Source organism: Somniosus microcephalus, chromosome 22 (genome assembly GCF_052327205.1).
Source record: "Somniosus microcephalus isolate GS21.2 chromosome 22, FLI_Smic_1.0, whole genome shotgun sequence".
Taxonomy (NCBI): domain Eukaryota; kingdom Metazoa; phylum Chordata; class Chondrichthyes; order Squaliformes; family Somniosidae; genus Somniosus; species Somniosus microcephalus.
In genome coordinates this window covers 35,518,151-35,545,745 of record NC_141008.1, presented here as the reverse complement: position 1 = coordinate 35,545,745, position 27,595 = coordinate 35,518,151, and the positions used below count along the sequence as shown (strand labels likewise).

Sequence of the window (27,595 nt, the reverse complement as noted above, 5' to 3'; positions counted from 1 at the left end):
GATTATGGGGTCAGTGAATAGTCCACTAGGGGGTGGAATGTGTGAAAATTGGGAAGTGCTAAGGATTAGGAGCAGATGGGCACAGCCCACCATCTAGGAGCACTCAGGAGAGATCTAGGAGGATTGGTGAGGTACTGAGGTTTGGTAGCACTGCAAAAGGCTCTTAGGGTTAGCAGGACTGGGATGATCCTGGAGTTTTGAAGGGTGCAGCAGGAGTCCTGGTTTTGACAGCTTTTAGAGGAGGGGTCAGAACATGCGGCAGCTTCTGGGTCTGGAACTACTGAGCAAAGCGGCTAGCAGAAATGGGGAATGAGCCATAGTGACTGACACTACTGGGAAGAGGCCACAAGGTTAGAGAGTACTGGGGAGCAGGTAAGGGATCTAGCACTAACAAGAAGGGACCACAGGATCAGGCAGTACTAGGGAGAAGTCCACAGCGGTTCACACTATGGCAGAGAATAATACAGCACACACGGAGGCCATTCGGCCCATCGTGCCTGTGCCTGCTCTTTGGTAGAGTTATCCAATTAATTCCACTCCCTTGCTCTTTCCCCATTGCCCTGTAAAGTTTTTCCCCTCAAGTATTTATCCAATTCTCTTTTGAATGTTACTATTGAATCTGCTTCCACCACCCTTCCAGGTAGAGCATTCCAGTATTAAAGGGCCACATGGTCTGGCAACACTGTGGTTACGGCGGCTATGTCGGCAGAAGCCACCGCTGTAGGGGTAGCGAAAGCGGGTTCTTGGAAGCAGAACTGGCTCAGTCAGGATAAAAGGCATCTATGGTTGCACAGAAAACAGGCAATGCATAGGCACTACAAAGAGAGAGTGGTTGTGAGCAGCATAAAAAGCAGCCACAGACAGATAGTGAGCCTTGGGCTACAGACCCAGGAGGATGCTTCCCCAAGAAAATGGTTTCCTGGAATTAACAACACTGTACAGGCAACTCAATGGGTCGGAATAAGAAATTTGTTCAGAATTGTTCACTTTAAAAAAAAAAAAAAAAAAAAAAAAAAAATTGGTTTCTTATATTGTTAAGTGTAAAAATTATCTGGGGAAATGCAACATGGAGGTTCAAACCAATGTAACAGTTTTATTTGGATTAATTTGATTGGTTGAACTTCTAGTTTGTTTTAATAATACATTTTCCTTGTGGCTCATCCTTGACTCATTGTTTGTATACTGTACATGTTTAGTGCCTCCTCATTGGTAGATTTACAGCCACTTTGGCTGCTTTTCATTTGTTCATCACTCAACTACTTCATTCTCATTTGTTGTATAAATATGAAATTGGATGATAGTGTGTAATGTGTCAAACTAGAAATATGCACTATTGTACCACATTTATTAAAATAGATCTATAGATACATAGTACAACTTATAATCCAAAATGACAAATTATATACATTCATGATCTGAAAGGGGCAAACAGAAGTCTATATAGATATAACTTATTTTCTATCAAATATTACAATTAAGTTAAACAACCTGTTTACTGAATTTTATGGCTACCTCTAATATTATCAGGTTTCAGATTACCCCAGTGATTCATTAACACCTTATAATATGCGCATTCTTCTCAAAATCAATCATATTTAATACTTTAATACCTAAAAAGACGGCCTTGCCAATAAATCCATCCAAATTGCTTCTGCTGCAATATACCTAGAGCACTACTTTTTTTTAATTTGCAGTTTCAGTCGCAGCTATAGAATGCACCACACTTTCCAAAAAGAAGTTCCATGTCAACACTGAATTTATTACCTGGCACAGCCGTATATCATTAGTAATGAATGTATTACTGTACTCTGTATTTCTTACATGGTACAGGGTGGGACAAGGTTGTTTTTAAGGCCAAAGTAGCTTCTTGTTTTACTTTCCCACAACACCCTTCTACTTAGTTAAAAAAAACACAAAAAGTAACAGCCAGCTGTGCTGATATACACAAAACTAAATGTAAAATTATAGTTACGTATTATTGACAACAGTGACTGATCAATTTTCAATCAGGGAAACTTATCCTGTACTCTGTCTGCCCCTCATTTGGACTCCATGATTTCCATCCAATGAAACTCTACTGGGTTTGCACCCTGGGACATAAGATTATGCACCAAAGTGTTGTGTCCAAGTTCCCAAATCCCCAATATTGATTGTAAAATCGCAGTAATCCAGTATTTGCAATTGGTTGTCTCCTAATTTGAACACTGAAGCCCGGCTTATTCAATGGTATCCTCCCAAATTATCTACATATATTACCAAAAAAACTGAATGTTATTCTCTTCTATTAATCTAACTGACCAATTGAGTGAATGCGTCCTCTTCTAGAAATTTGGTGGTTCTTGAGAACCATGTGACGTCTCTATCATCGGTCTTGTGGTTACAGCAGGCAAATCTCATGCTCCCACTCTGAAGCCAGCCTCTCTGCAGGACTCCCCAGATGGCCCCAACCTCTAACCAAACTCTCTTCATACCTGGCCCTACCGGACCTACTACTTTCTAAGGGCTGGATTTTGCCGGCACTCAGAGGGTGAGTTTGGAGGCAGGTCAAAGGTTTAAATCGTTCTGATTGACAGCGGGTTGCGATCCCGCCGTCAACCCACCTCCAAATAATTTCCCCAAGTGTCAGGTCCCCGATTTGCACATGGACCCGACACCTAGCGGCGGGAAGAGGATTAAAGGCAATTACCTGCCTATTAACAGATAGCTGCCAGTAGTTAACAGGCTATTTATGAATTTTGCCGCTTTTGGCTCGGGTTTCCCAACGTCCGGACACCACGCCAGGTAAGTGTGGCGTGCTGTGAGTCTGCTGTAATGTTTCTGGATTGATGACAGCTGCAGAAGTGGTGTGAAAGATCCAATGTTGCACTGGTGAGTCTCAGAGGTAAGAAAAAGTTGGAAAATGCATTTTTAATACATTTACACATTTCTTTAGGTTACAAATTTTGAAATCCATGTCCAGTGCCACCTCATTGGGAGAACCTTTCTCACCAGTGACAGATTGCTTCTGTAACCTCACCTGCAGCTGCCATCTATTCCAGCCTATGGAGGGAGCCATTGGAGAGCCTGGGTGCAAGAGGTCACCTTTTGTACAGTGATTGTCAGTGTTTTCAGCACCTCAATGCTGTCAAACACCGAGAAATCAATTGTCAAAAAAAAATTGTGCGTGGTCCCTTTAAGAAAACCAGCAGATAACACATCATCAAATGACGTCATCTGACCGGCTTCCTCTTAATTGGCCGGCAAGCCCGCAGGGCGGGCTCAACAAGGTCAATCAACGTAAAATCACGTCTGTGGGCCGGATGCAGTTGGGGGCGGGACTGGAAGCCAGAAACCACCTGACCTGCACCCAACCCGCTTCCATTGATAAAATCGCGGCCTAAGTCTTTCTCAGTCTTAGTGCTAAATTTCCTGCTCTTCCCATTTCTGTTTTCAAGGAACCATCAGGTGTCTCTTTCCCAGGAGTAGTTTGGATTCTTGGGATGGCAGCTGCGAAACAACAGCCCAAGAAGAGCTTCAGAAGAACTGGAAGGTGCCAGAAATGGCTGTCAAATTCAAAGCAGAGACCCAGGCAGTTTTTCCAGGGTAAGCTAACTTGCATAATTTCAGGAGAGCTGCTGTGCTTCAGTTCCCAGAAAGAAACTGGCAGTTAACCCTATCTGCATCTGTCTTTCAGGAAAACTCTGTGCACAATGCCAGGGGTGGTTGCCAGGCAACTTATTATAGAGGCCGCTGGAGATGGTGAAATTAACTTTACAGAAAAGCAATCTGCACTTATTACAGCAAAATTCTGTGCAAGTATACATTACAACAGTTTCTTTCTTGCTCATCTTGGCCAACAGAAGGAAGCATTGGGCTAATTTTAAGCCTCCAAAATAGGTGGGTTTGGGTCGGTGGGAAGTTAAAATTAAAAAAATTTCTAACCCAAACCCAACCCGCCTCAAATCTGCCCACTTCCAGTTTTAACGGAGGCAGGTTGGGGGCAGCAACCAATCCGCTCTCAGAAGGCGGGCTGCTCAGTAAAATCTTTTAAGGAGGCGGTGTGCCTCCAATTTTACAGGCATATTTTTTTTACCCATTTCAGCTGGGTTTTCCAGAGGCGAGAAGGACCGGATCCATAAGGTAAGTGAACTTACAGCACTGCTTCAGGGCCAGGAGGAGCAGGACTGTTCCCTCCTGGCCAACAAACTTACCTACTTCACTCCCTAATCGGCAATCGGCCGACACCCCACCCCACGATCACTGACGCTCCCCCCACTCCTCACCACCACGATCTCTCCCTCCGTCTCCCCTCCTGCTTCACACTCGCTGGAAGGAGACACCGTGGGACACACTCGCTGGAAGGAGACACCGCGGACACACTCGCTGGAAGGACATACCGTGGGGGTCACTCGCTGGAAGGAGACACACTATAAGGTCGGGATCCAGGAGCGAGGTCAAGGCCCAGGAGCGAGGACGAGGGGCAGGGTCGAGGCCCAGGAGCGAGGTTGGGACCAAGGAGTGGCGCAGCGTGGACCAGCAGTGGGGTCGGGAGGGCCACACTACAGCCTATGAAACCCAGGCAGAGAGGACCTGCGGGAAGGAGGGAGGAGGACAGTAGAGGGAGGTGTGTGTGTGTGTGTGTGTGTGTGTGTGTGTGTGTGTGTGTGTGTGCGTGCGTGCGTGCGTGTGCGTGTGTTTGTTTGTTTCAAGCCCGTGTGGTAACTGGTGTGCAACGGCCACCCCACGTTAAAAGAATTCAGGCACGGGGCCTGGAACAACAGGACCCTCATGGACAACCCCAACAGCGACAGACCGGAACGCTGTACTGCTATCGTTGCCCAGGAGCTCAGACGTTTCAACATACGAGACCCGGCGGGCAGGGATAGGCCAGCTCAAGGAGCAAGGCGACGGTTACACCTTCTTCTGCAAAGGCAAACCTGAAGAAGAATGCCGCCTTCATGAGGTAGGCGTTGCCATAAAAAATGAGCTAGTTGAACGTCTCAGAGGCTCCCCTTGCGGAATAAACCATTGTCAACACCTTCACCGAAGCATATGAGAGCACGGGCCTTACACTAAACATCCGTAAAACAAAGGTCCTCTACCAACCTGCCCCCGCCACACAGTACTGCCCCCCCGATTATCAAAATCCATGACAAGGCCTTGGACAACGTGGACCACTTTCCATACCTCGGGAGCCTACTGTCAACAAGGGCAGACATCAATGACGAAGTCCAACACAGCCTTCAGTGCACCAGTGCAGCCTTCGGTCGCCTGAGGAAAAGACTGTTTGAAGACCAGGACCTCAAACCCAGCACCAAGCTCATGGTCTACAGAGTAGCAGTGATACCCGCCCTTCTGTATGCTTCAGAGACATGGACCATGTACAGCAGGCACCTCAAAGCACTGGAGAGGTACCACCAATGCTGCCTCCGCAAGATCCTGCAAATCCATTGGCAGGATAGGCACACTAACGTCAGTGTTCTCGCTCAGGCCAACATCCCCAGCATCGAAGCTTTGACCACGTTCGATCAGCTCCGGTGGACGGGCCACATCATCCGCATGCCCGATATGAGACTCCCAAAACAAGTGCTCTACTCAGAGCTCCGACACAGCAAGAGAGCCCTAGGTGGGCAGAGGAAACACTTCAAGGACATCCTCAAAGCCTCCTTGGAAAAAGTGCAACATCCCCACCGACACCTGGGAATCCCTGGCCCAAGACTGCACAAAGTGGAGGAGAAGCATTCGGGAATGTGCAGAACACCTCAAGTCTCATCGCCGGGAGCAAGCGGAAGCCAAGCGCAAACAGCGGAAGGAGCACACGTCAACCCAAGCACCCCACCCACCCGCCCCTTCAACCACCGTCTGCCCCACCTGTGACAGAGACTGTAGGTCCCGCATTGGACGCATCAGTCACCTGAGAACTCATTTTTAGTGTGGAAGCAAGTCGTCCTCGGTTCCAAGGGACTGCCTAAGAAGAAGAAGATGCTTCCCAGCTGTGGCCTAGTGCCGCAGGCTTTCCTGCCTGATAGGCAGGCAGCCAGTCAATCGAGCTGGCTGTCAGGCGGGAAACCTGGTGAAAAGATTTAAAGTATGTCTTGCTGGTAATTTCAGCAGGACGTGCAGGAAACCTGTATTCCGAGTTTCCCATCTGGAACTCCTCCTCCCCACAAATATCGGGGCCATTGTGTGGGGTTCAATAAGAACTGCTAATCAATTCCCATGGGTTTGTAAAAGTGAAATCTGACTCAGAATTTTTCTTTTACTGTTATGATACAGTCTCTTTTATCTGGAAAGGAGGGTAAGCAATTTGCACACTAAAACATGGACATTACTGCTGCTCAGTGCACAACCACATGATTCATCTTGCTGCAGGGAAAGAAGTCAGTTATTCCTCCCCTTAGGTACAATACGCTGCTGTTACGAAGCATCCTGCCCCCTCAGAGCACTGATAAAGCTGATTACAAGTGCAGCTAGCAAATTTAACATTCAGGCAGCACTCAAACTAAAATCAGTGACAGCATCGTGAGCTAGCATCTAAACTGCAACATTCGGGAAGACAGCAAAGACCTAAGTATTAAGTAACTTCCATTAATATCCTGCTGACTCAAATAATATCATGATCTGTAGAATCAGCTAGATTATTTCATCACTGCACAAACTGTAACCCAACTAGGAACTTCCATTACAATTTTAAACACTAGTTATTGAAGCTTTAGGTCTACTAACAGCAAGAAAAGAAACTTCAACTTGTGAAAGTTCACCCAACTCCTTTCACTGAATCAGTATGAGAAGCATGAATAAAGTTGCTCCAATTAAAATGTTCCTTTAAGTTTTAGCAATCAGCAATATACAATGACCTGGGAGATCAGTGAGGGAATATTTCTGTTCTCCAAGGGGTTTCGTCCTTCTTTAATATCATTTTAATACATTTATCATTTATCAGTTTTTGGGGTGGGGAGAATAAGGCCAGTGGAGGAGATTACAAAGATAGGGAGGGGAGAGGTCGTGGAGGGATTTGAAAAGGATGAGAGTGTTTTGTTTTTTTTTTTAATCGAGGCATTGCTTTATCGGAAGCCAATGTAGGTAAGTGAGCATAGGGGTGATGGTTGAACGGGACTTGGTGCAAGTTTGAACAAATTTGGGCTCACTACCTCCACCAGCCAGAAGGACATGGGCAGCAGGTGCATGCGAACACCATCAAATCCAAGTTCCCCTCCAAGTCACACACTATCCTGACTTGGACATAGATCACCGTGATCTTATTGAAACATACAAGATACTGAGGGGGCTGGACAAGGTAGATTGGAAGAGTAAATGAAAAGACTATAAAGGGTGAAGCCCAGGCTGAGAGGTAAACGATGCACTCTGTAAATTCTAGATGCAAGGTAAGGATAGTGGGGTCATAGGACAGCAGGTAGCGAGAAGGGGGTTGAGATTGCACCAGGAAGAAATCATCAAAATATGAATTCAGGACAGATGAAATGCTCAATTAAAGTAAACTCGTTTAAACGGCACCTAATCAACCGGAATTCTTTAATAACCGGCAAAATAGATAACCGGTAATCTTGCCGAATCCATCCATTTTTCATTTTTCCGAGTCAGAGTTTCCCGCGGTGGCTGAGTTAGTCACTGGTTTTTATTTTTGTGTGTTAAAAATTGCCTACCCCTCTGTTATCCGGAATTTTTAATCAACCGGCACCATCCCGGTCCCGTCGGTGCTGGATACGAAAGAGTTTACTGTACTCTGTTCAATGTAATCAATTCTCCTTCATCACTGAGTATTTGGTGATCAACTAAAGTAAAACCTGACTTGTGAAACCAATTATTTATTGATTTACTCAGGCTATAAAATGTTCAATGACAGACAAGAAGCTCAACTATTTATTTCTATGTTCAATAAATTAATTGAACTTTATCAACACTTTAGCAACTTAACGTGGAATTGGTAATCTCACACTACCTCCTCTCAATGGTCAGTTGATTAGTAGTCAGAATTTATTTGCAATTATATTTATATGTAGAGGAAAAATCAATTTGTGCAATTTGTAATGAGGAAGGGAGGAAAGGAGAGTAGGGAGGAAGGACAGACAGACTTGCATTTATAAAGCGCCTGTCATATCCTCAAGACGTCCTAAAGTGCTTCACAGCCTAATAAGTTCTTTCGAAGTATAGTCACTGTTATAATGTAGTGAAACACGGCAGCCAATTTGTGCACAGCAAGGCCCCACAAACAGCATTGAGATTAATGACCAATCTGTTTATTGGAGGTGTTGACTGAGAGATAAGATACAAAAGCCAAGTTTTCTGCCAGTGGTATTTAGTTAGAACTCAGCTAGAAGCATGAACTCTAGTGCAAGCATCACAGTATCAAAGAAACAAAGACTCTGCAATAAAACAGATTAAGGGGACAGAGCCTTAAACTTAGGTGACAAGACAGTTTAGATTGAACTACGAATGTGGCAGTTAGAATTCAATGTCAGTAAATGTAAGGTGGTACATTTTGCTTAAGGAAAAGTAATAATGATACTTTTGGGGGAAAGCTGGGCGATGTGAAAGAGCAGAGGAACTGAGGATTCAGCTTCACAAGACGGTAAAAACAACACTTCAAGTGGATAAGGTCATAAGAAAGCTAATGGAATCCTGTGTTTTATGGCAAGAGGCAACAGAATATAAAAACAGAGATGTAGTGGTGAATCTATGTAAAACTTTAGCAAAGCCACTGCAGTACTGTGTGCAATTTTGGGTTCACTACCTCCACCACCCAGAAGGACATGGGCAGCAGGTGCATGAGAACACCATCACCTCCAAGTTCCCCTCCAAGTCACACACTATCCTGACTGGGACATAGATCACCGTGATCTTATTGAAACATATAAGATACTGAGGGGGCTCAACAAGCTAGATGCAGAGAGGATGTTTCCCCTCGTGGGAAAATCTAGAACTCGGGGGCATAGTTTCAGAATAAAGGGTCACCGTTTTATAACTGAGATGAGGAGGAATTTCTTCTCTCAGAGGGACATAAATCTGTGGAATTCTCTGCCCCAGAGAGCCGCGGAGGCTGGGTCATTAAATACATTTAAGGTGGAGATAGACAGATTTTTGCAAGATAAGGGAGTGAAGGGTTATGGGGAGCAGGCAGGGAAGTGGCTTTGAGCCCAAGATCAGCCATGATCCTATTGAATGGCGGAGCAGGCTCGAGGGGCCAAGTGGCTTATTCCTGCTCCTATTTCTTATGTTCTTATGCTCCTACATTGTCGCTGGGTTAAAGTCCTGGAATTCCCTACCTAGCATAATGGGAGCATTTTCACCACATGGACTACAGGAGCTCAAGACAGTGGCTCACCATCACCTTCTCAGGGCAACAATTACCAGCCTCGCCAGCGACACACACATCCGGAGAATGAATTTTTTTTTTTTTTAAAAACACTATAGGAAGGATGTTGAGGAAATAGAAAGTGTACAGCGCAGATTCACTAGGATCATGCCTAGTATGAGGAAATGCGAAGAGACTTGAAAAACTGGGGCTATTTTTGTTACAATAGAGGTGATGTGAAAGAGGTGTTTAAAATTAGGAAGGGATGGGAGAGAACAGATAAAAACAGGCTGTTTCCACTGAATGAGGGATCTGATTGAGGGGACACAGTTATAAAATTAAATGCTAGAAATTTAGGTCAAATGGCAGGAGAAACTTTTTTTTTTTTCCCCATACAGAGGGCTCTGAGGCTGTGGAATGTATTACCAGATTTTGTAACTGAAGTATAGATCTTGTCATACTTAAGAATAGGTTAGAAAGGTGGTTGCAGGAAAGGGGAATAAAGACATATGGAAACAACTGGGCACGTGGGAATAAGATCACTGCTCGTGTGGAGGATAAACACCAGCATGGACTGCTTGGGCTGAACGGAGTTGTAATTCTCAGCAAATGATGAAAACAAGGCAGAGCCAGGGGTGGGGACTCTGAGCAGAAAGTTTCCGTTCCTCTCCCAGCCTCACTTGCCAACCCACTGCACCACCATTAACTGTGTGGAACAAAAAATTTGCCCTATAATTTCCAGTATCTTGTTTGGAAATTTCCTGATACTGTTTGACAACTATTTACCTTTAAACTGTTTGATCAGGTTCTGATGGTTCTCGATTGCTTCTTTTAAGATCATATCTGCTTCATCCATTTTCCATCGCCATTCAGTTCCAACAGGGTTGGTATGATGTCTGTCAAAACAAACGCATTCAATGTCAGCTGCAGGTATTTATTTACAACATCTGTACTTTTTCTTTTCTCTCAATATCCTTATTTTTGAGATACTCATTAAGTTTTTGGGTTTTAAAGTGGATGTTCGACTCGGATTCAGCATCACTATTTCCGTAAGCTACAATCAGGAGTGTGCCTTTATCTGTCCAAAGTCTAGGTAATTACACAGATCCATGCACTGAACAGAGAATTCGTCAATACATATATCACCTTCCTGAAATGCATCATGTGATTCTGTCCTTAATGGTTGGATTTAACATACACGCTATCCGACCGAGACTGAGGCCATAGATCAACAGAGGAGTTAGTGAACAAAGAATATGTAAATGAACAGTACTTGGCGTAAACAGTGCGGCTACAGTAACTTACAAACCTTACTATCGTTCACAATATTTCAAAACAGTAGAGATGCTTCCCTTAAGTTGCCTTTCAACATACTAGCTCTCTGAAATGGTTGCTCACTCTTGTCCCCCAAATCTTCTGGCTGCAAAGCTGTCCATCAAAAGACCACAGTCAATTGCTGCCCCTGCCCCTTCTCACAGATCTCAGACACAAGTTGCTTTTATCTCCGTCAGAGGCTTTCACCAACATGTTTCAAGATGCTGTGAAGGAATAGTAAGACATTTTTAATTATGTAGAGAGGCTTTTTCAATTACATAGATAGGCTGCCATTTTGCTGTATTTAAACACAGAAATTGTTTGACATCCAAGCCTGGAACCTCCCCTTTCCACCAATGGTTCAGAACCTTCAAAACAAAAAGTTTGCCATTTCACAGAATTAACGTATTAACCTCTCTACTGCCTGACTGGAATCAGAACTCATGCATATGTTAGTTGACTTTCAGCATGCCTGACAATAGTGTGTATTGCAGAAATAATCAACTAAAACCAAAATTCACCTTGTGTATACTGTGGCGAACAAGAAAGAAACCAATTGATAAGCTAACAGACAATGCTTTGTTTTTGTTGCACTCCCAGCCACTCTTCATACATAGAAACATAGAAGATAGGAGCAGGAGTAGGCCATTCGGCCCCTCGAGCCTGCTCCGCCATTCAATGTGATCATGGCTGATCATCCAAATTCAGTACCCGGTCCCTGCTTTCTCCCCATACCCCTTGATCCCTTTAGCCTTAAGAAATATATCCAACTCCTTCTTCAATATATTTAATGAATTGGCCTCTACTGCCTTCTGTGGTAGAGAATTCCACAGGTTCACCACTCTCTGGGTGAAGAAATTCCTCCTCATTTCTGTCCTAAATGGCATACCCTTTATCCTTAGACTGTGACCCCTGGTTCTGGACTCCCCGACCATCGGGAACATCCTTCCTGCATCTAGTCTGTCCAGTCCTATCAGAATTTTATACGTTTCAATGAGATCCCCTCTCATTCTTCTAAACTCCAGCGAGTACAAGCCCAATCGACCCAATCTCTCCTCATGCGTCATTCTTGCCATCCCAGGTATCAGCCTGGTGAATCTTCGCTGAACTTCTTCCATGGCAAGAACATCCTTCCTCAGCGGATGGTACAGCAGTCAACTGGACTGTAGTCATGTAGAAGCCAAATAGCCTTTAGAATTGCTCTGGGTTCTGATCCCAACTTTAATCCAGATATAGTTAGTCATGAGAAATTAATTTGGGAAAGAGTTGAATAGAGTGCTCGATTCCTGTTCAAATATAGGAGACTAATACAGTAGAACAAAAAGATTCACTCTGATATAGCACCATATCCCATTTCTTAAAAACATTTTTTTTTTTTTTTTTTTTAATTCGTTTATGGGATGTGGGTGAAGCTGGCAAGGCCAGCATTTATTGTCCATCCCTAAATGCCCGAGAAGGTGGTGGTGAGCTGCCTTCTTGAACCGCTGCAGTCCCTGTGGTGAAGGTACTGCCACAGTGTTGTTAGGTAGGGAGTTCCAAGATTTTGACCCAGCGACGATGAAGGATCGGCGATATACTTCTAAGTCAGGATGGTGTGTGACTTGGAGGGGAACTTGGAGGTGGTGGTGCTCCCATGCACCTGCTGCCCTTGTCCTTCTAGGTGGAAGAGGTCATGAGCTGCCGAAGAAGCCTTAGCGAGTTGCTGCAGTGCATCTTGTAGATGGTACACACTGCAGCCACGGTACGCCGGTGGTGGAGGGAGTGAATGTTTAAGGTGGTAGATATAGTGCCAATCAAGCGGGCTGCTTTGTCCCGGATGGTGTCGAGCTTCTTGAGTGTTGTTGGAGCTGCACTCATCCAAGCAAGTGGAGAGTATTCCATCACACTCCTTACTTGTGCCTTGTAGATGGTGGAAAGGCTTTGGGGAGTCAGTATTTTACATACAATGCGGAGTCAGTATTTTACATACAATGAATTACTTTGAAGAGCACTAGTAGTTATGTAGGCAAACATGGTCGTCATTTTCTCTATGGCAGAATTACAAAAATAATATAAAAATACTATGTCAAAATAAGGTAACTGATGACGCTTTAACTAGCTAAGGACAAACCTTACAAAAAGCAATGAAACTTAAAAGTTCACACCAGCAGAAAGCAATCATATCTAATTCACAAATCTCAAAAACACAATTTCTTCATTAGAGGGAATTATCTTGGTAAAACGCTTGACAAGTCCTTTTACAAGGTTTGGAATGAAAAATGTGCAATTATGCAACTGGCGACCCTACTCCAATAAGAACATAAGAATTAGGAGCAGGATTAGGCAATATGGCCCCTCGAGCCTGCTCCGCCATTCAATAAGATCATGGCTGATCTTCGACCTCAACTCCACTTTTCCGCCGATCCCCATATCCATTGATTCCCCATGAGTTCAAAAATCTATCTATCTCAGCCTTGAATATACTCAAAGACTCAGCATTCACAGCCCTTTCGGATAGAAAATTCTAAAGATTCACAATCCTCTGAGTGAAGAAATTCCTCCTCATCGCAGTCTTAAATGGCCGACCCCTTATTCTGAGACTATACCTCCTAGTACTCTCCAGCCAGGGGAACAACCTCTCAGCATCTACTTTGTCAATCCCCCTCAGAATCTTATATGTTTCAATGAGATCACCTCTCTTCTTCTAAACTCCAGAGTATAGGCTCAATCTCTCCTCATAGGACAACCCTCTCATCCCAGGGATCAATCTAGTGAACCTTCGTTGCACCCTCTCTAAGGCATTTATGTCCTTTCTCACTTAAGGAGACCAAAACTGTGCACAGTACTCCTGGTGTGGTCTCACCAAAGCCCTGTCTAACTGTAGTAAGACTTCCTTACACTTGTACTCCGAGCCCCTTGCAATGAAGGCTAACATGTCATTTGCCTTCCTAATTGCTTGATGTACCTGCATGCTAACTTTCTCTGAACCTGTATGAGAACACCTAAATCTTTCTGAACACCAACATTTAATAGTTTCTCACCATTTAAAAAATATTCTGTTTTTCCAGTCTTCCTACAAAAGTGAATAACTTCATATTTTACTCCATCTGCCACCTTACTGCCTGACATGACTTATGAAATAATACTGGGCAGCCTGCTGGTGGCGCTGTCCAGAGTATAAATACTCGGGCACGGGCCCAGCTTGCTCGGAACATTCTTTAACCGGAACTAGTGAAGGACACAACTAGACTTCCATGTTGTAAAACAGTTGATTAAAGCTTTGTTTAACGCTTAGACCAAGTGCCTAGTAGTTTTCTTACGTCACTGCCCACTCACTTAACCTGGCTATATCCCTTTGCAGACTCCTTGTGTCCTCCTCACAGCTTACTTTCCCACCTAGCTTTGTATCGTCAGCAAACTTGGATACATTGCACTCGGTCCATTCATCTAAGTCATTAATATAGATTGTAAATAGCTGAGGCCCAAGGACTGATCCTTGTGACACCCCACTAGTTACAGCCTGCCAACTGGAAAATGAACCGTTTATCCCTACTCTCTGTTTTCTCTCCGTTAACCACTCTTCTATCCATGTGATCTTACCTTGCGTAGCAACTTCTTATGTGGCACCTTATCGAATGCCGTTTGGAAATCCAAATGTACTACATCCACTGGTTCCCCTTTATCTACCCTGCTAGTTACAGCGTCAAAAAAAACTAATAGATTTGTCAAACACAATTTGGCTTTCATAAAACCATGTTGACTCTGCCTAATCAAATTATGGATTTTCTAAGTGCCCTGTTACCACTTCCTTAATAATGGATTCCTTCACTCACTAGAAGGAGACACCACGGGACACAGTCATTAGGAGACACCGTGGGACACACTCACTGGAAGGAGACACCGCGGGACACACTGACTGGAAGGAGACACCGCGGGACTCGCTCACTGGAAGGAGACACCACAGGACAAGGCCCAGGGGCGACGACAAGGCCCAGCAGCGAGGTAGAGGTCCAGGAGTGGCGCAGCATGGACCAGCAGCGAGGTCAGGAGGACCACATTGCAGCCTATGAAATCCAGACAAAGAGGACCTGCGGGAAGGAGGGAGGAAGACAGTAGGAGTATGTTTGTGTATGTGTGCTAGGCCGATGTAGCAGAGCCTGGTCTCCAATCGTCTTGGATCCCCTTGCCATTGGACCAAGACCTTGCTCTGTCAAGCCCGTGTAGTAGCTGGTGTGCAACGGCCACCCCACGTTAAAAGAATTCACGCACAGGCATCTTCCACCCTTTAAAATGAAGTTCGGGACCTGGAACGCCAGGACCCTCATGGACAACCCCAACAGCAACAGACTGGAACGCCGTACGGCTATCATTGCCCGGGAGCTCAGATGTTTCGACATAGACATCGCCGCCCAAAGCGAGACCCGGCGGGCAGGGGAAGGCCAGCTCAAGGAGCAAGGCGGTGGTTACACCTTCTTCTGGAAAGGCAAACCTGAAGAAGAATGCCGCCTCCATGGGGTAGACTTCGCCATAAAAAATGAGCTAGTTGAACGTCTCAGACTCCCCTTGTGGAATAAACAAACGCCTCATGACTCTAAGGCTCGCCCTAGCCCGGAACCAGTGCACTACGGTCATCAGTGCGTACGCCCCAACACTGGAAGCCACAAATGAGACCAAAGAGGAATTCTACTCCAGCCTCGAACAAGCCCTGTCCCGAGTCCCAACGGGCGACAAGCTGATCCTCCTTGGTGACTTCAACACCAGAGTTGGAAAGGACACAGACCTCTGGGGAGGTGTGATCAGCAGAGAGGGGGTAGAGAAAGCCAACTCCAACGGTACCCACCTCCGGACGAAATGCTTAGAACATGGCCTTGTCATAACCAACACCTTGTTCCGTGAGAGAGACAAGTACAAGGCTTCATGGCAACACCCTCGCTCCAAGCACTGACATCTGCTGGAATACATCATCGTCCGAGCGAGGGACCGCAAGAACGTCCACATCACCCACGCCATGACAGGAACTGACGACTGCTGGACAGACCACCACCTATCATCTCCATCAACGTAGCCCCAAAACAGCGGTGGCAACAGAAGCAATGCCGCAGGAAAATCAACGCTGGAGCACTCAAAGACCCTGCTAAGAAAGCCCTATTCAGCCTGCACCTCACAACCAACCAGACAACTCCCAGTGATTCAGAGATACAGAGTGTCCACGGCACCTGGTCTGCACTCAAGGCATCCATAATCAGCACCTGCGAAGAGACGCTCGGTCACTCGACCAGAAAACACCAAGACTGGTTCGACAAGAACAACCAGGAGATCCAGGAGCTAATAAGACGCAAACGCAAGGCATTCCTGATCTGGAAACAGCAACACAACTCGAGAGCAAGAAAGCAGCTCTACAGATGCCTGAAGGCCGAGGTCCAACAAAGAACTCGCGACCTAAAGAACAGATGGTGGGTGGAGAAATCGCGAGAGATCCAGCAGCTAGCCGACAACCACGACGTGCGTGGATTCTTTAGCGTAGTCAAGACCACCTATGGCCCAAGCACCCAAGGTCCTACCCCACTGCGGGCCAAGAACGGAGAGGTACTCATCAAGGACAGAGAGGCAGTCAGTGCACGCTGGAAGGAGCACTTCGAAGATCTCCTTAACCGAGACTCTGTCTTCGACGCGAGTGTCCTCAACTCCATCCCGCAGCATGCTACCCGCCGCCACCTCAGCACACCCCAGCCCGGCATGAGGTTGAAAAGACCATCCGACAACTGAAGAACAAGGCCTCAGGAGCAGATGGAATCCCCGCCGAGGCGCTAAAACATGGCGGAGAAGCACTACTGGCGCGAATACATGAACTCATTTCTCTTATTTGGAAGGAGAGCATGCCAGGGGATCTCAGAGACGCCGTAATCGTGACCATCTTCAAGAAAGGTGACAAGTTCGATTGCGGTAATTACAGAGTCACCCTGCTGTCTGCCACAGGGAAAGTCATCGTAAGAATCCTCCTCAATCGCCTTCTCCCAGTGGCTTAAGAGCTCCTCCCAGAGTCACAATGCGGATTCCGCCCATTAAGGGGCACAATGATCTTCACCGCGCGTCAACTACAAGAGAAATGCAAGAACAGCACCAACCGCTGTATATGGCCTTCTTTGACCTCACAAAGGCCTTCGACACAGTCAACCGTGAGGGATTATGGAGTGTCCTCCTCAAATTTGGCTGCCCTCAAAAGTTTGTCACCATCCTCCGCATGCTTCACAATGACATGCAAGCCGCGATCCTGACCAACGGCTCCACCACAGACCCAATTCACGTACGGACCGGGGTCAAGCAAGGCTGTGTCATTGCACCAACACTCTTCTCGAACTTCCTGGCTGCAATGCTCCATCTCACCCTCAGTAAGCTCCCCGCTGGAGTGGAGCTAATCTACAGATCAAACGGGAAACTCTTCAACCTCCGTCGTCTCCAGTCCAAATCCAAGGTCGTCCCATCCTCTGTCAGTCATCGAATTACAGTATGCAGACGGCGCTTGCGTCTGCGCACACTCTGAGGCCAAACTCCAAACCATCGTCAACACCTTCACCGAAGCGTACGAGAGCATGGGCCTTACACTAAACATCCGTAAGACAAAGGTCCTCTGCTAACCTGCCCCCGCCACACAGTACTTAGATTATTAAAATCTATGATGAGGACTTGGACAACGTAGTCCACTTTGCATACCTCGGGAGCCTACTGTCAACAAGGGCAGACGTCAATGATGAAGTCCAACACCACCTTCAGTGTGCCAGTGCAGCCTTCAGTCGCCTGAGGGAGAGAGTGTTTGAAGACCAGGACCTCAAACCCAGCACCAAGCTCATGGTCTACAGAGCAGTAGTGATACCCGCCCTCCTGTATGCTTCAGAGACATGGACCATGTAAGCAGACACCTCAAAGCACTGGAGAAGTACCACCAACACTGCCTCCGCAAGATCCTGCAAATCCATTGGCAGGATAGGTGCACCAATGTCAGTGTCCTCGCTCAGGCCAACATCCTCAGCATCGAAGCTTTGACCACGCTTGATCAGCTCCGATGGATGGGCTCCGAATGGATTCCAGCATTTTCCAGATGACTGATGTCAGGCTAATTGACCTGTAGTTCCCGGTTTTCTCTCTCCCTCCTTTCTTGAATAGCGGGGTTACATTTGTCATCTTCTAATCGCTGGAACCATTGTAGAATCTAGGGAATTTTAGAAGATCACAACTAATGCATCCACTATCTCTGCAGCCACCACTTTTTAGAACCCTAGGACCAGGTCCAGGGGATTCGTTGCCTTTTAGCCCCATTAGTTTCTCAAGTACTTTTTCTCTACTGATTATTTAAAATTTTGCATCATCGCATGAATAATGCAACACTATAGTGCGGAACATATACTTTCTCTAGTAGTTGTGAAACAAAGTTTTTGGAGCTGGATGCTTTTGGCTGCTTCAGGAACTCAACTTTCTCTAAATTTCTCCTGAACCACAATAATCCCCCTTTAAACCTCAGTCCCCTCCTTAATAATATTTAGAATGCTAACCATTGGCTAACAGAGCACTAGTTTTAAGATGCTAGTCATTACTTTAAAACCATTAATATTTTGGCCCAAATTGCTCCTTCACTACAAAGTAGACGGTGTTTCCACAAGTGAACAAATGCAACTGCATAAGGCGGAGGCCTTTGTAAGATCTTCAAACATGCAAAATTTTCTAATAAAATTACTTTTTAATCTAACTTAGACCATTTATGTTGTCACTGGATGGTTAAAATTCTCCAATGAAGAATCTTTAGATGTGATGTACGTTAGTCCCTTATGTCTAGAGGAGATAAAAGTAATCAGCTACAGTACATTTTAATCTGTGATTTAATCTGCCTCTTTTTTCTAAAATATCAGCATCTACTGGTTTTCATATCCAGTTTTGACATTAGCATATGAGTGGCTCCAAAACTAGCAAAAGCTGATCAACAGCTTCAAAAAAAACTGACAACTTAATAATGACTTGGAGTACAGACCTATGGCAAGTGAAAACAAGTAGCTACAAGGGCTTTGTAACTTAAGCATAACATTTATTGTTAGCAGGACTAAGAGACTTTAACCAAAGTGTGTTTAGCTTTCAGAACCTTCTCAATGCGAACGAATCAATTCTTTAAAGATCACCAAGTCCTACAAAATGAACTTCCATCATGGCATAAATACAAATACTGAATTCTCATGATACTCTGGGGCTCAGCAAATACTGCAGTGTCATCACTCTAATGAGAAAACAAGCTTCCTAATCAATTAGATACCTTAATGATGATATTTTTGTGTCTCAAACACTAGATAAGACAATTTCTCATTTAGCCGGCGATGTTAATTTATGGCATTTGGTTTAATCCACAAAATGCATAAGCAACTAAAACCTAAAGAAATCAACTAAATTAATTACAGCCCGTCATCAGTCCCTTACCTCCAGCAAAAAACGCATTTGTTGGCACAGGCTAAACTAGGGGTTGTCTCCATACACCGATGGCTTTCAATCCCATAGAATGTGTGTTTGTAACAGCCACCTCTGCCTCGGAGCATGGACTGTGGAAATAATGAAAGGGATGCAACAAATGTTGCACGTCAATCAATGCAGTCCCTTACTATATACAGTATACATATTTAAAAGTCAAAGAGTAGCAAGCAACGCAGATATAGATATGATGGAGGTAGAAAAGATACAGAAGCTAGATGTTATGTTACAGAACAGGGGCTGGTAGATGACAGTACAAGCGAGACACTGATATATCAAGTAAAATAAACAAACACAGCAGCAGAGGGAGTTTGAGAAATAGATGCGTCAAAGTTCTGAATTACAAATGCCAGGAGTCTTAGCAAGAAAATGAGAGATCTGGAGATCCTTGCAGAAGAGGGTGGTCCTAATATCATTCAAAAAACATAATGCCACAGATTAGGTAAACCTACAGAAATACAGATGACTTCATATAAATAGAAAAGACAAACTAGGAGGAGATGTAGCCTTTAAGTGAAAGGAAACTTGACTGCAATGCAGATGGGCCTTTGTGATCTGAATGTTGATAGAGATGTGAGATAGGAGGGGAAGGAAATTATAAACCACCAAGTCAGGGAGGGACTGGTCCAACAAATAAGGGGAGCATGAAAAGTAACATGAATATAGAAATAACATGTTCTTGTTTTACATGGACTTCTCCTGTGTCTTTGCACACCCCTTGCCCACTATTGAACATTCTTCTGACTTTTCTACATGTCTGCTGTATCTCGCCTGTGATATTCTAAATCACCTGTTAAACAGTTTGTAGGTTATTTAACACATTAACTACGACATTTCCTTCAATTAAATATTGGGAAGGCCGAAGCCATCATCTTCGGCCCCCGCCACAAGCTCCATTCCCTAGCCACCAATGCCATCTCCCTCACTGGCCACTGTCTGAGGCTGACCAAGCAATTCGCAACCTCAGCTTCCTATTTGACCCTTAGCGGAGCTTCCGTCCTCATAATCTCTCCATCACCAAGAACGCCTACTTCCACCTCCGTAATATCGCCAGTCTCTGCCCCTGCCACAGCCCATCTGCTGCTGAAACCATCATCCATGCTTTTGCGATCTCTAAATTCGACTATTCCAATGCTCTCATCTTCCACCCGCCGTAAATTTGAGCTCATTAAAAACTCTACTGCCCGTATCCTGACGTGCAGGAGTCCTGTTCATCCATCACCCTTGTACTCGCTGACCTACATTGGCTCACGGTCCCTGGTCCAGTAACGCCTCGATTTTAAAATTCTGATCCTTGTTTTTAAATCCCTCCATGGCCTTGCCCCTCCAATTCTCTGTAAACTCCTCCAGTCCTACAACCAATATTCCCGTTAAGCTGCACAATCGCGCAGCTATCTGGAGGTCCCACGTAGGCCGCTTGCTGACTTTATAATTGACAAACTGCGCATGTGCGGAAATTTGAATGGGCCGCGCACCCAAAAAATAATTAGAAGGAACATTGCTTACAACCCTCCCAGAACTCTGCATTCCTCCAATTCTGGCCTCTTGTGCATCCCCAATTTCCTTCACTTCTCCATTGGCAGCCGTGCCTTCAGCTGTCTAGGACCTAAGCTCTGGAATTCCTTCGTTAAATCGCGCCACCTCTCTCCCCTCCTTTGACGCTCCTTAAAACCTGTCACCTGTCCCAATATCTCATGTGGTGTCAAATTTTGTCCCATCACACTCCTGTGAAGCGCCTTGGGACTTTTACCATATTAATGGCACTATATAATTGCAAGTTGTTTTTGTTGTTGTATTAATACTTCTCTGTAATTGGTGTATTTGTTGGTTCTCATCCCTGTTTGATGAAGAATACACACCCAAAATATCATAGCCTGTCTCTTCTCTTTACAGAGGTCTACTGATCTTTAAATTTCCAGCATTTTCTGTTTTTATTTCAGATTTTCACCACTTTCAGTTTACCTTGGCAAGAATGACCACAATATGGTGTCATTTACAGCTCGGCTCATGTAGGGAAAGAAAATGAAAATGAAACATTTAACTTTAAAAAGCCAGATTTTCAGCAATGAGGGGCAAGTTAAGAAAAATGGATTAGCTAGCACGATTGCAGTGTCTCGTACTTACATCACACAAATCAATATACTGATGAAGGGACATAAATTATTTTAATAGATCTCACAATTATTAATTCAATCGATCATTTGTATAGTCTTTTCAACACTGGCTATTTCTATGGCATTGCTCACATTATTTTATAATGAGCGGAACATCATGCCATTACCACACAATACATAGAAACATTCATTATGCTGATCTCTGCTCCCCACTTGGGAAAAATGACGCCCAATTTTTGTTTTTTTAAGTACCAATGGTCCAAGCTTGAACAGCTGTTATGGTACGCCCAGCTTCGCCCTGCTGGGCACTTACAAAAACGTTTTAGATTCTACCCTTATTGCTGCCCGCTCCACGCCACAACATTTCAACTGCTGGCTCCCAGCTAAGATTCTTCCACCAACTCTGTAACCTGACTCCCATCCCCATTCCTTATTCTTTAGACATCTCCTGCTTATTACCATTATTTTTTGCTTCCCCATATTCCAGCACTGCTCTGAAACCCCCATTTTGCCTCTTTTTCTGTTTCAATTTTACTTTGTCAATATTCTGCCTGCTCTTAAGGTCCCCTTTTACACTCTATTTCTCTGACATATTCATTATAAATTAGCAATACCACCCCAGGTCCTCCTTTTTAAAAAAAAAAAAAACTTTTTCTACTGTATTATTATTATTCTAAAACTGCCCACCCACTTTGAATTTTTTTCTTCCTCATCTGAACCGCAAGTCCTCCCCTTGCCAACCCGCCAAACCATTTCCTCTTCACTCTAACATGCCGTGAGCAACTCCACGGGAGAACTACTAAAATAGCCAATAAACTTTACATTTTTAATGAAAACTTTGGGGGGAATTTTAACCCCCAAAAACGGTGGATTTGGGTTGGGTGGGAAGTAAAAATATAAAAATCTCAAACTTGAACCCAACCCACCCACGGGGGTACACGGGCGACCAATCCACTCCCAGGATGTGTCTTGCTTATTTAAATAGTTTAATGAGGCTGAGTGCCTCAGATTTTTTCTCTGTTCCAGCTTTAACGCTGGCTGGCCGGGTTTCCCCGAGGCAGCTAAAGGGAGGCGAGGACTGCTGCATGGGAGATGCAAGTGTTTTTCCAGCACTGCTTGTGGGCCAGAAACAGGAGTGCTTCCCCCGACCCCCAAGTAAACCAGTAAATCTCCCCAGTGATCGGACCCTAACCCTCCCCACCCCGTGATCTCCTCCCATCATCAATGTTCCCCTGACTCCCAATCTCTCCCAGCCCTCCCGTCGATGTCCCCCCCGCCCCCGATCTCTCCCAGCACCCCCATTGTGTGCCTCCAACCTCTTTCCCCCCTCCTCCATTAATGTACCCCCGATCTCTCCCTCCCACCACTCTGCTCCGCTCCTCAGCTGCAGCCTGGTGCTGAAGGCCTACCCATCCAACAACCAGCCAGCCTCTCAATCTGGCTGGCTACGGCCAGGACCGGAGAAGAAAAATGGTAATCAGGTCCTGTGATTAATTTTGACAAGACCCTAGGGAAACTGTTCTTCCAAGCTTCTCGACCCCAAAACTGCCCCCACCTCCCTGTAAATATTGGGGCCTCTATCTCAATTTTTTTGCTATACCAGAGGACTAAGCATTATAAAGCTATCAATTTAAACTAGTGTACTTACCCTAATGATTGTTTGATTGAAGTTTCCCACTAAAAGATTGCTAGATACTTGGTGGGTCACCTCTAAACACTTAAAAGTACGAAATGGTCCATTGCCACTCACCACAGTTTAGAGAAATATAAATTGATAGGACTATCAGAATAATGAATTAGGAAACTTAATATGAAAAGTGTGTCCAATTATAGTGCTTGTAATTCATGATACTATTATCGATCAAAGGATTTTTAGTTTTAAATGTTTTCACCTTTGTGATCATCAAAATTTTAGTTCCAACGTTCATCAATTGCTGACTCCAATTAATTATTCATTGCACCAACAAACTTTGTTGATCGTCAAATGAAGTAACTGTAATAAAGAGGTGCACTTTGATGTTCGGCACAGTCAATGACCAGCAGTATCTTTTTCTATGCCTGTGACAAAAAACTCATGATTGAATGCTCTTTCTACACTTAGTTTTAACAAAAGAAAAAGTGATCACTGTTGACTAATTTTCATACAAACTATATGAAGAAATCAGAGGGACAAAAATTCAGAGATGTATTCATGTCATCAGAAGATCAGCTACCTTGGTCCATCTGCAGAGCTTCACACCCGAGTGACTTCCTATCAGCCGGTAGCCTGGAAAATAGAATGGTTTACTCCATTACTTTTCAATAACTGCACTTGGCTCCAATAAAATGCTCACAGGTTCAATCTATTTTCTTGGCATTTTTGTCTTTCTTCAGTTCAATTAGACCTCAAACACTATTTAAGCTACTTGCACCACCCCTGTCCCTGTCCCCGCCCCCTCCCCCCCCCCACACACAGACACAATTCTAATAGTATCAATTTATTGAAGTCTTTCAATTATATATCAAAGTGAGTAAAATAATTGAAGTCTCAGTTAGAATGCTTTGCATTTGACTTGCAACGCACTTCTGTAGCAGCAATCAACATGAAAGCATAGGAAATGAAGCATATATTTTAGTTGTTGCTTTCACTGTTGCAGTTGAACGCTTCACAAACATGTTGAAAAATAAACAATTTTGCATCTCCAAAGAATTTTATACTTAACACATGAAAACTGAGAAATAATTCTGCTATGTTCTGTAGCATTTACTGCTGGATATTGGGTTTCCAAACAGAATCACAACAAAAGGCACACTCGTAGTGTTCTGTTTAATGGATACTCCTAGGAAGTAATCATTTACAGTACTATGCTAACAATTTTTTTGTTCCTCAGTTTCAATCCCATTTGGATTCTGAAGGGAACTCAATTCTTCTACAATAAGTTGTTATAATATTGCAAGAATTTTTTTCTGTTGCATTTGGCTATTACAGCTTGCCTCATTTTCAGTTCCCCCTTTCAAACATAGAAACATAGAAGCAGGAGTAGGCCATTCGGCCCCTCGAGCCTGTTCCGCCATTTAATGAGATCATGGCTAATCATCCAAATTCAGTACCCTGTCCCTGCTTTCTCCCCCTATCCCTTGGTCCCTTTAGCCTCAAGAAATATATCTAACTCCTTCTTGAATATATTTAATGAATTGGCCTCAACTGCCTTCTGTGGTAGAGAATTCCACAGGTTCACCACTCTCTGGGTGAAGAAATTCCTCCTCATCTCAGTTCTAAAGGGCTTACCCCTTATCATTAGACTGTGACCCCTGGTTCTGGACTCCCCAGCCATCGAGAACATCCTTCCTGCATCTAGTCTGTCTAGTCCTGTTAGAATTTTATAAGTTTCAATGAGATCCCCTCTCAATTCTTCTAAACTCTAGCGAACATAAGCCTAATCGACCCAATCTCTCTTCATACGTCATTCCTGCCATCCCAGGCATCAGTCTGGTGAATCTTCGCTGCACTCCCTCCATGGCATGAACATCCTTCCTCAGATAAGGCGACCAAAACTGCACACAATACTCGAGGTGTGGTCTCACCAAGGCCCTGTACAACTGCAGCAAAACATCCTTGTTCCTGTACTCGAACCATCTCGCTACGAAGCCCAACATACCATTTGCCTTCTTAACCGCCTGCTGCACCTGCATGCTTACCTTCAGCGACTGGTGCACAAGGACACCCAGGTCTCGTTGCACTTCCCCTTCTCCCAATCTATTGCCTGTCTTCCTGTTTTTGCTACCGAAGTGGATAACCTCGCATTTATCCACATTATACTGCATCTGTAATGCATCTGTCCAATCACCCAACCTGTCCAAATCATACTGGAGTTTCTCTGCATCCTCCTCACAGCACACACGCCCACCCAGCTTTGTGTCGTCTGCAAACTTGGAGGTATTACATCTAGTTCCCTCATCTAGATCATTAATATATATTGTGAATAGCTGGGGTCCTAGCACCAATCCCTGCAGTACCCCACTAGTCAGTGCCTGCCACTCGGAAAAAGACCCGTTTATTCCAACTCATTGCTTCCTGTCTGCCAACCAGTTCTCTATCCAAGTCAGTACCTTACTCCCAATCCCATGTGCTTTAACTTTGCACGCTAATCTCTTATGCGGGACCTTATCGAAAGCCTTCTGAAAGTCCAAATACACATCCACTGGTTCTCCCTCATCTATTCTACCAGTTACATCCTCAAAAAATTCCAGTAGATTAGTCAAGCACGATTTACCTTTTGTAAATCCATGTTGACTTTGTCCGAACCTGTCACTGTTTTCCAAGTGCTCTGCTATTACATCTTTTATAATGGACTCTAGTATTTTCCCCACGACCGATGTCAGGCTTACCGGTCTATAATTCCCCGTTTTCTCTCTACCACCTTTTTTTTTTAAATAGTGGGGTTACATTAGCTATCCTCCAATCTATAGGAACTGTGCCAGAGTCTATAGAATTTTGGAAGATGACCAGCAATGCATCTACTATTTCTAGGGCCACTTCCTTAAGTACCCTAGGATGTAGATTATCAGGCCCTGGGGATTTATTGGCCTTCAATCTCGTCAATTTTCCTAACACCATTTCCCTACAAATACTGATTTCATTCAATTCCTCCCTCTCAGTAGACCCCATGTTCCCTGACATCTCTGGGAGGTTATTTGTGTCCTCCTTTGTGAAGACAGAACCAAAGTATGTATTTAATTGGTCAGCCGTTTCTTTGTTCCCCATTATAAAATCCCCTGATTCTGACTGCAAGGGACCTATGCTTGACTTCAATCTTTTTCTCTTCACATATCTATAGAAGCTTTTACAGTCAGTTTTTATGTTCCCTTGCAAGCTTACTCTCATACTCTTATTCTTCCCCTCTTAATTAATTTTTTGCCCCTCTACTTTATTTATATATAAAGGTTCCTGCAATAGAGTCACATTTCTTTATACAAGTCCTTGGTATGTACTTATCCTGCATGCCAAGTAATATGTCTTTTAACTATATTTGTCTTCAGCTGAGGTTTTCTCCAGTACCACCCCCAAATCAACCTGTCACCGAGGACTGCCACTGCTTCCCTCCCGTTAGCTGGATCACTTGCCATTACCAGATCGAGAAGCTAATTATTTCTCGTACCATTCCTAACATGTTAAGTCAGAAAAGAGTCATGCATTAACTAGGTCAAATTCTAGACTACTTGGGCATTCCCAGTTTATATTAGATTGCTTTTATCTCTCATTAATACGATCTTTCTGTTTGCACATCTTTTCTTATATTTTCATAGAATACCCTGTCCTATTGTTTATTTTGACCCATTGGACTACATAAATTCAATGCTTTTTGCTCCTTTGCATCATGTGCTTAAAGTCCAATTATTTTGTTGGGAAGCTTCAACTGTACAAATTGATCAACTTCCTTTACCTCCCAGAAGCACTGTTCCCACTAAGGTGCGCGCACTTCAAATTAAATGCCGCGCAGAGAACTGGACTGCCGGACAGCTGGAGCGGGGGAGAGCCCAATACACAATGGCCCGGAATGCAGACAGAGTCGTTTGCGAGTCTTGCGACCTCAGAGCCAATCCCAATTGGAAAGTAACAGAAGAGCTGGGGCAGTGGCCAAATGATAAGGGAGCGGGTGAGGGGTTGCTTGTGTTGGCCTCTGGGAAGTTCCACGTGCTGCAGGCAGAGGCTGTAGAGGAGCCGCGCTCAGCCGGTTGCCATGGTGATGAGGGCAGTGTCTCCCTCCTTCTCCTTTGGCGCCACGGTTCTAGGGGCCTGTGTTACACAAACTCCACGGGGCAAATGGGAGCGGGACCAGCTCAGTGCAGCCTTTGGGGCTGGACGTAGCTTTAAAAATCGGTGGGAGAGATTGGTAACCACGTGTACCTCATCTTATTAAACCTGTTACAGGTGAGTGAGTCGCCAAGTTTTATCAAGGGATTTTGTTGCTGTCAGATGGCAGTGACATGTCTTAGGCGAGGAAATGAGAAACGAGTTTGTGCAAATTTTGAGCTGTACGTGAATCCACTTTTTAAAATAAAATGATCCTAACAGATGGGTTTGTAAGATCAGGCTTGCAATCATTAGGTGACGCAAGGAAGCATTTTGCTACTTTTTAATAAATCCAATATTGCACCAGGGGTGGATTTATGGTTTTAGTCTTGTTGCTGATGAAAGTTAATGAAAACCTTAATAACATAAAAAGTGGGGAAAATTGGAGATTCCTTTTGAAATTCAGAATTCTGGCATCAGGTTTATATTTTTAGAAATGTTGAGGCACCTCACTTTCTACAGGCCAACCCAGTTAGCACATTTGTCTGCTGAAGAATTCAAACCATCTGGGGGCAACACAGGTTACCTTTGTCAGAAACAAAAATGAGAATTTTTTTT

General features: G+C 44.4%; 1 protein-coding gene across 4 annotated transcripts in view; it reads right to left on the bottom strand.

Moving 5' to 3' along the window:
* tyw1 (tRNA-yW synthesizing protein 1 homolog (S. cerevisiae)) overlaps positions 1-27,595 on the bottom strand; it is a 217,681-nt gene that overhangs the window by 130,262 nt on the left and 59,824 nt on the right. For all 4 annotated transcript variants that reach the window (XM_085964469.1, XM_085964470.1, XM_085964468.1 and 1 more), the window contains exons 9-11: positions 23,418-23,470; positions 19,043-19,161; positions 10,079-10,188 (exon numbers count right to left, since the gene is read on the bottom strand). In XM_085964469.1, the coding sequence (XP_085820595.1) occupies positions 10,079-10,188; positions 19,043-19,161; positions 23,418-23,470 (282 nt within the window). The remainder of the gene's footprint in view (positions 1-10,078; positions 10,189-19,042; positions 19,162-23,417; positions 23,471-27,595) is intronic.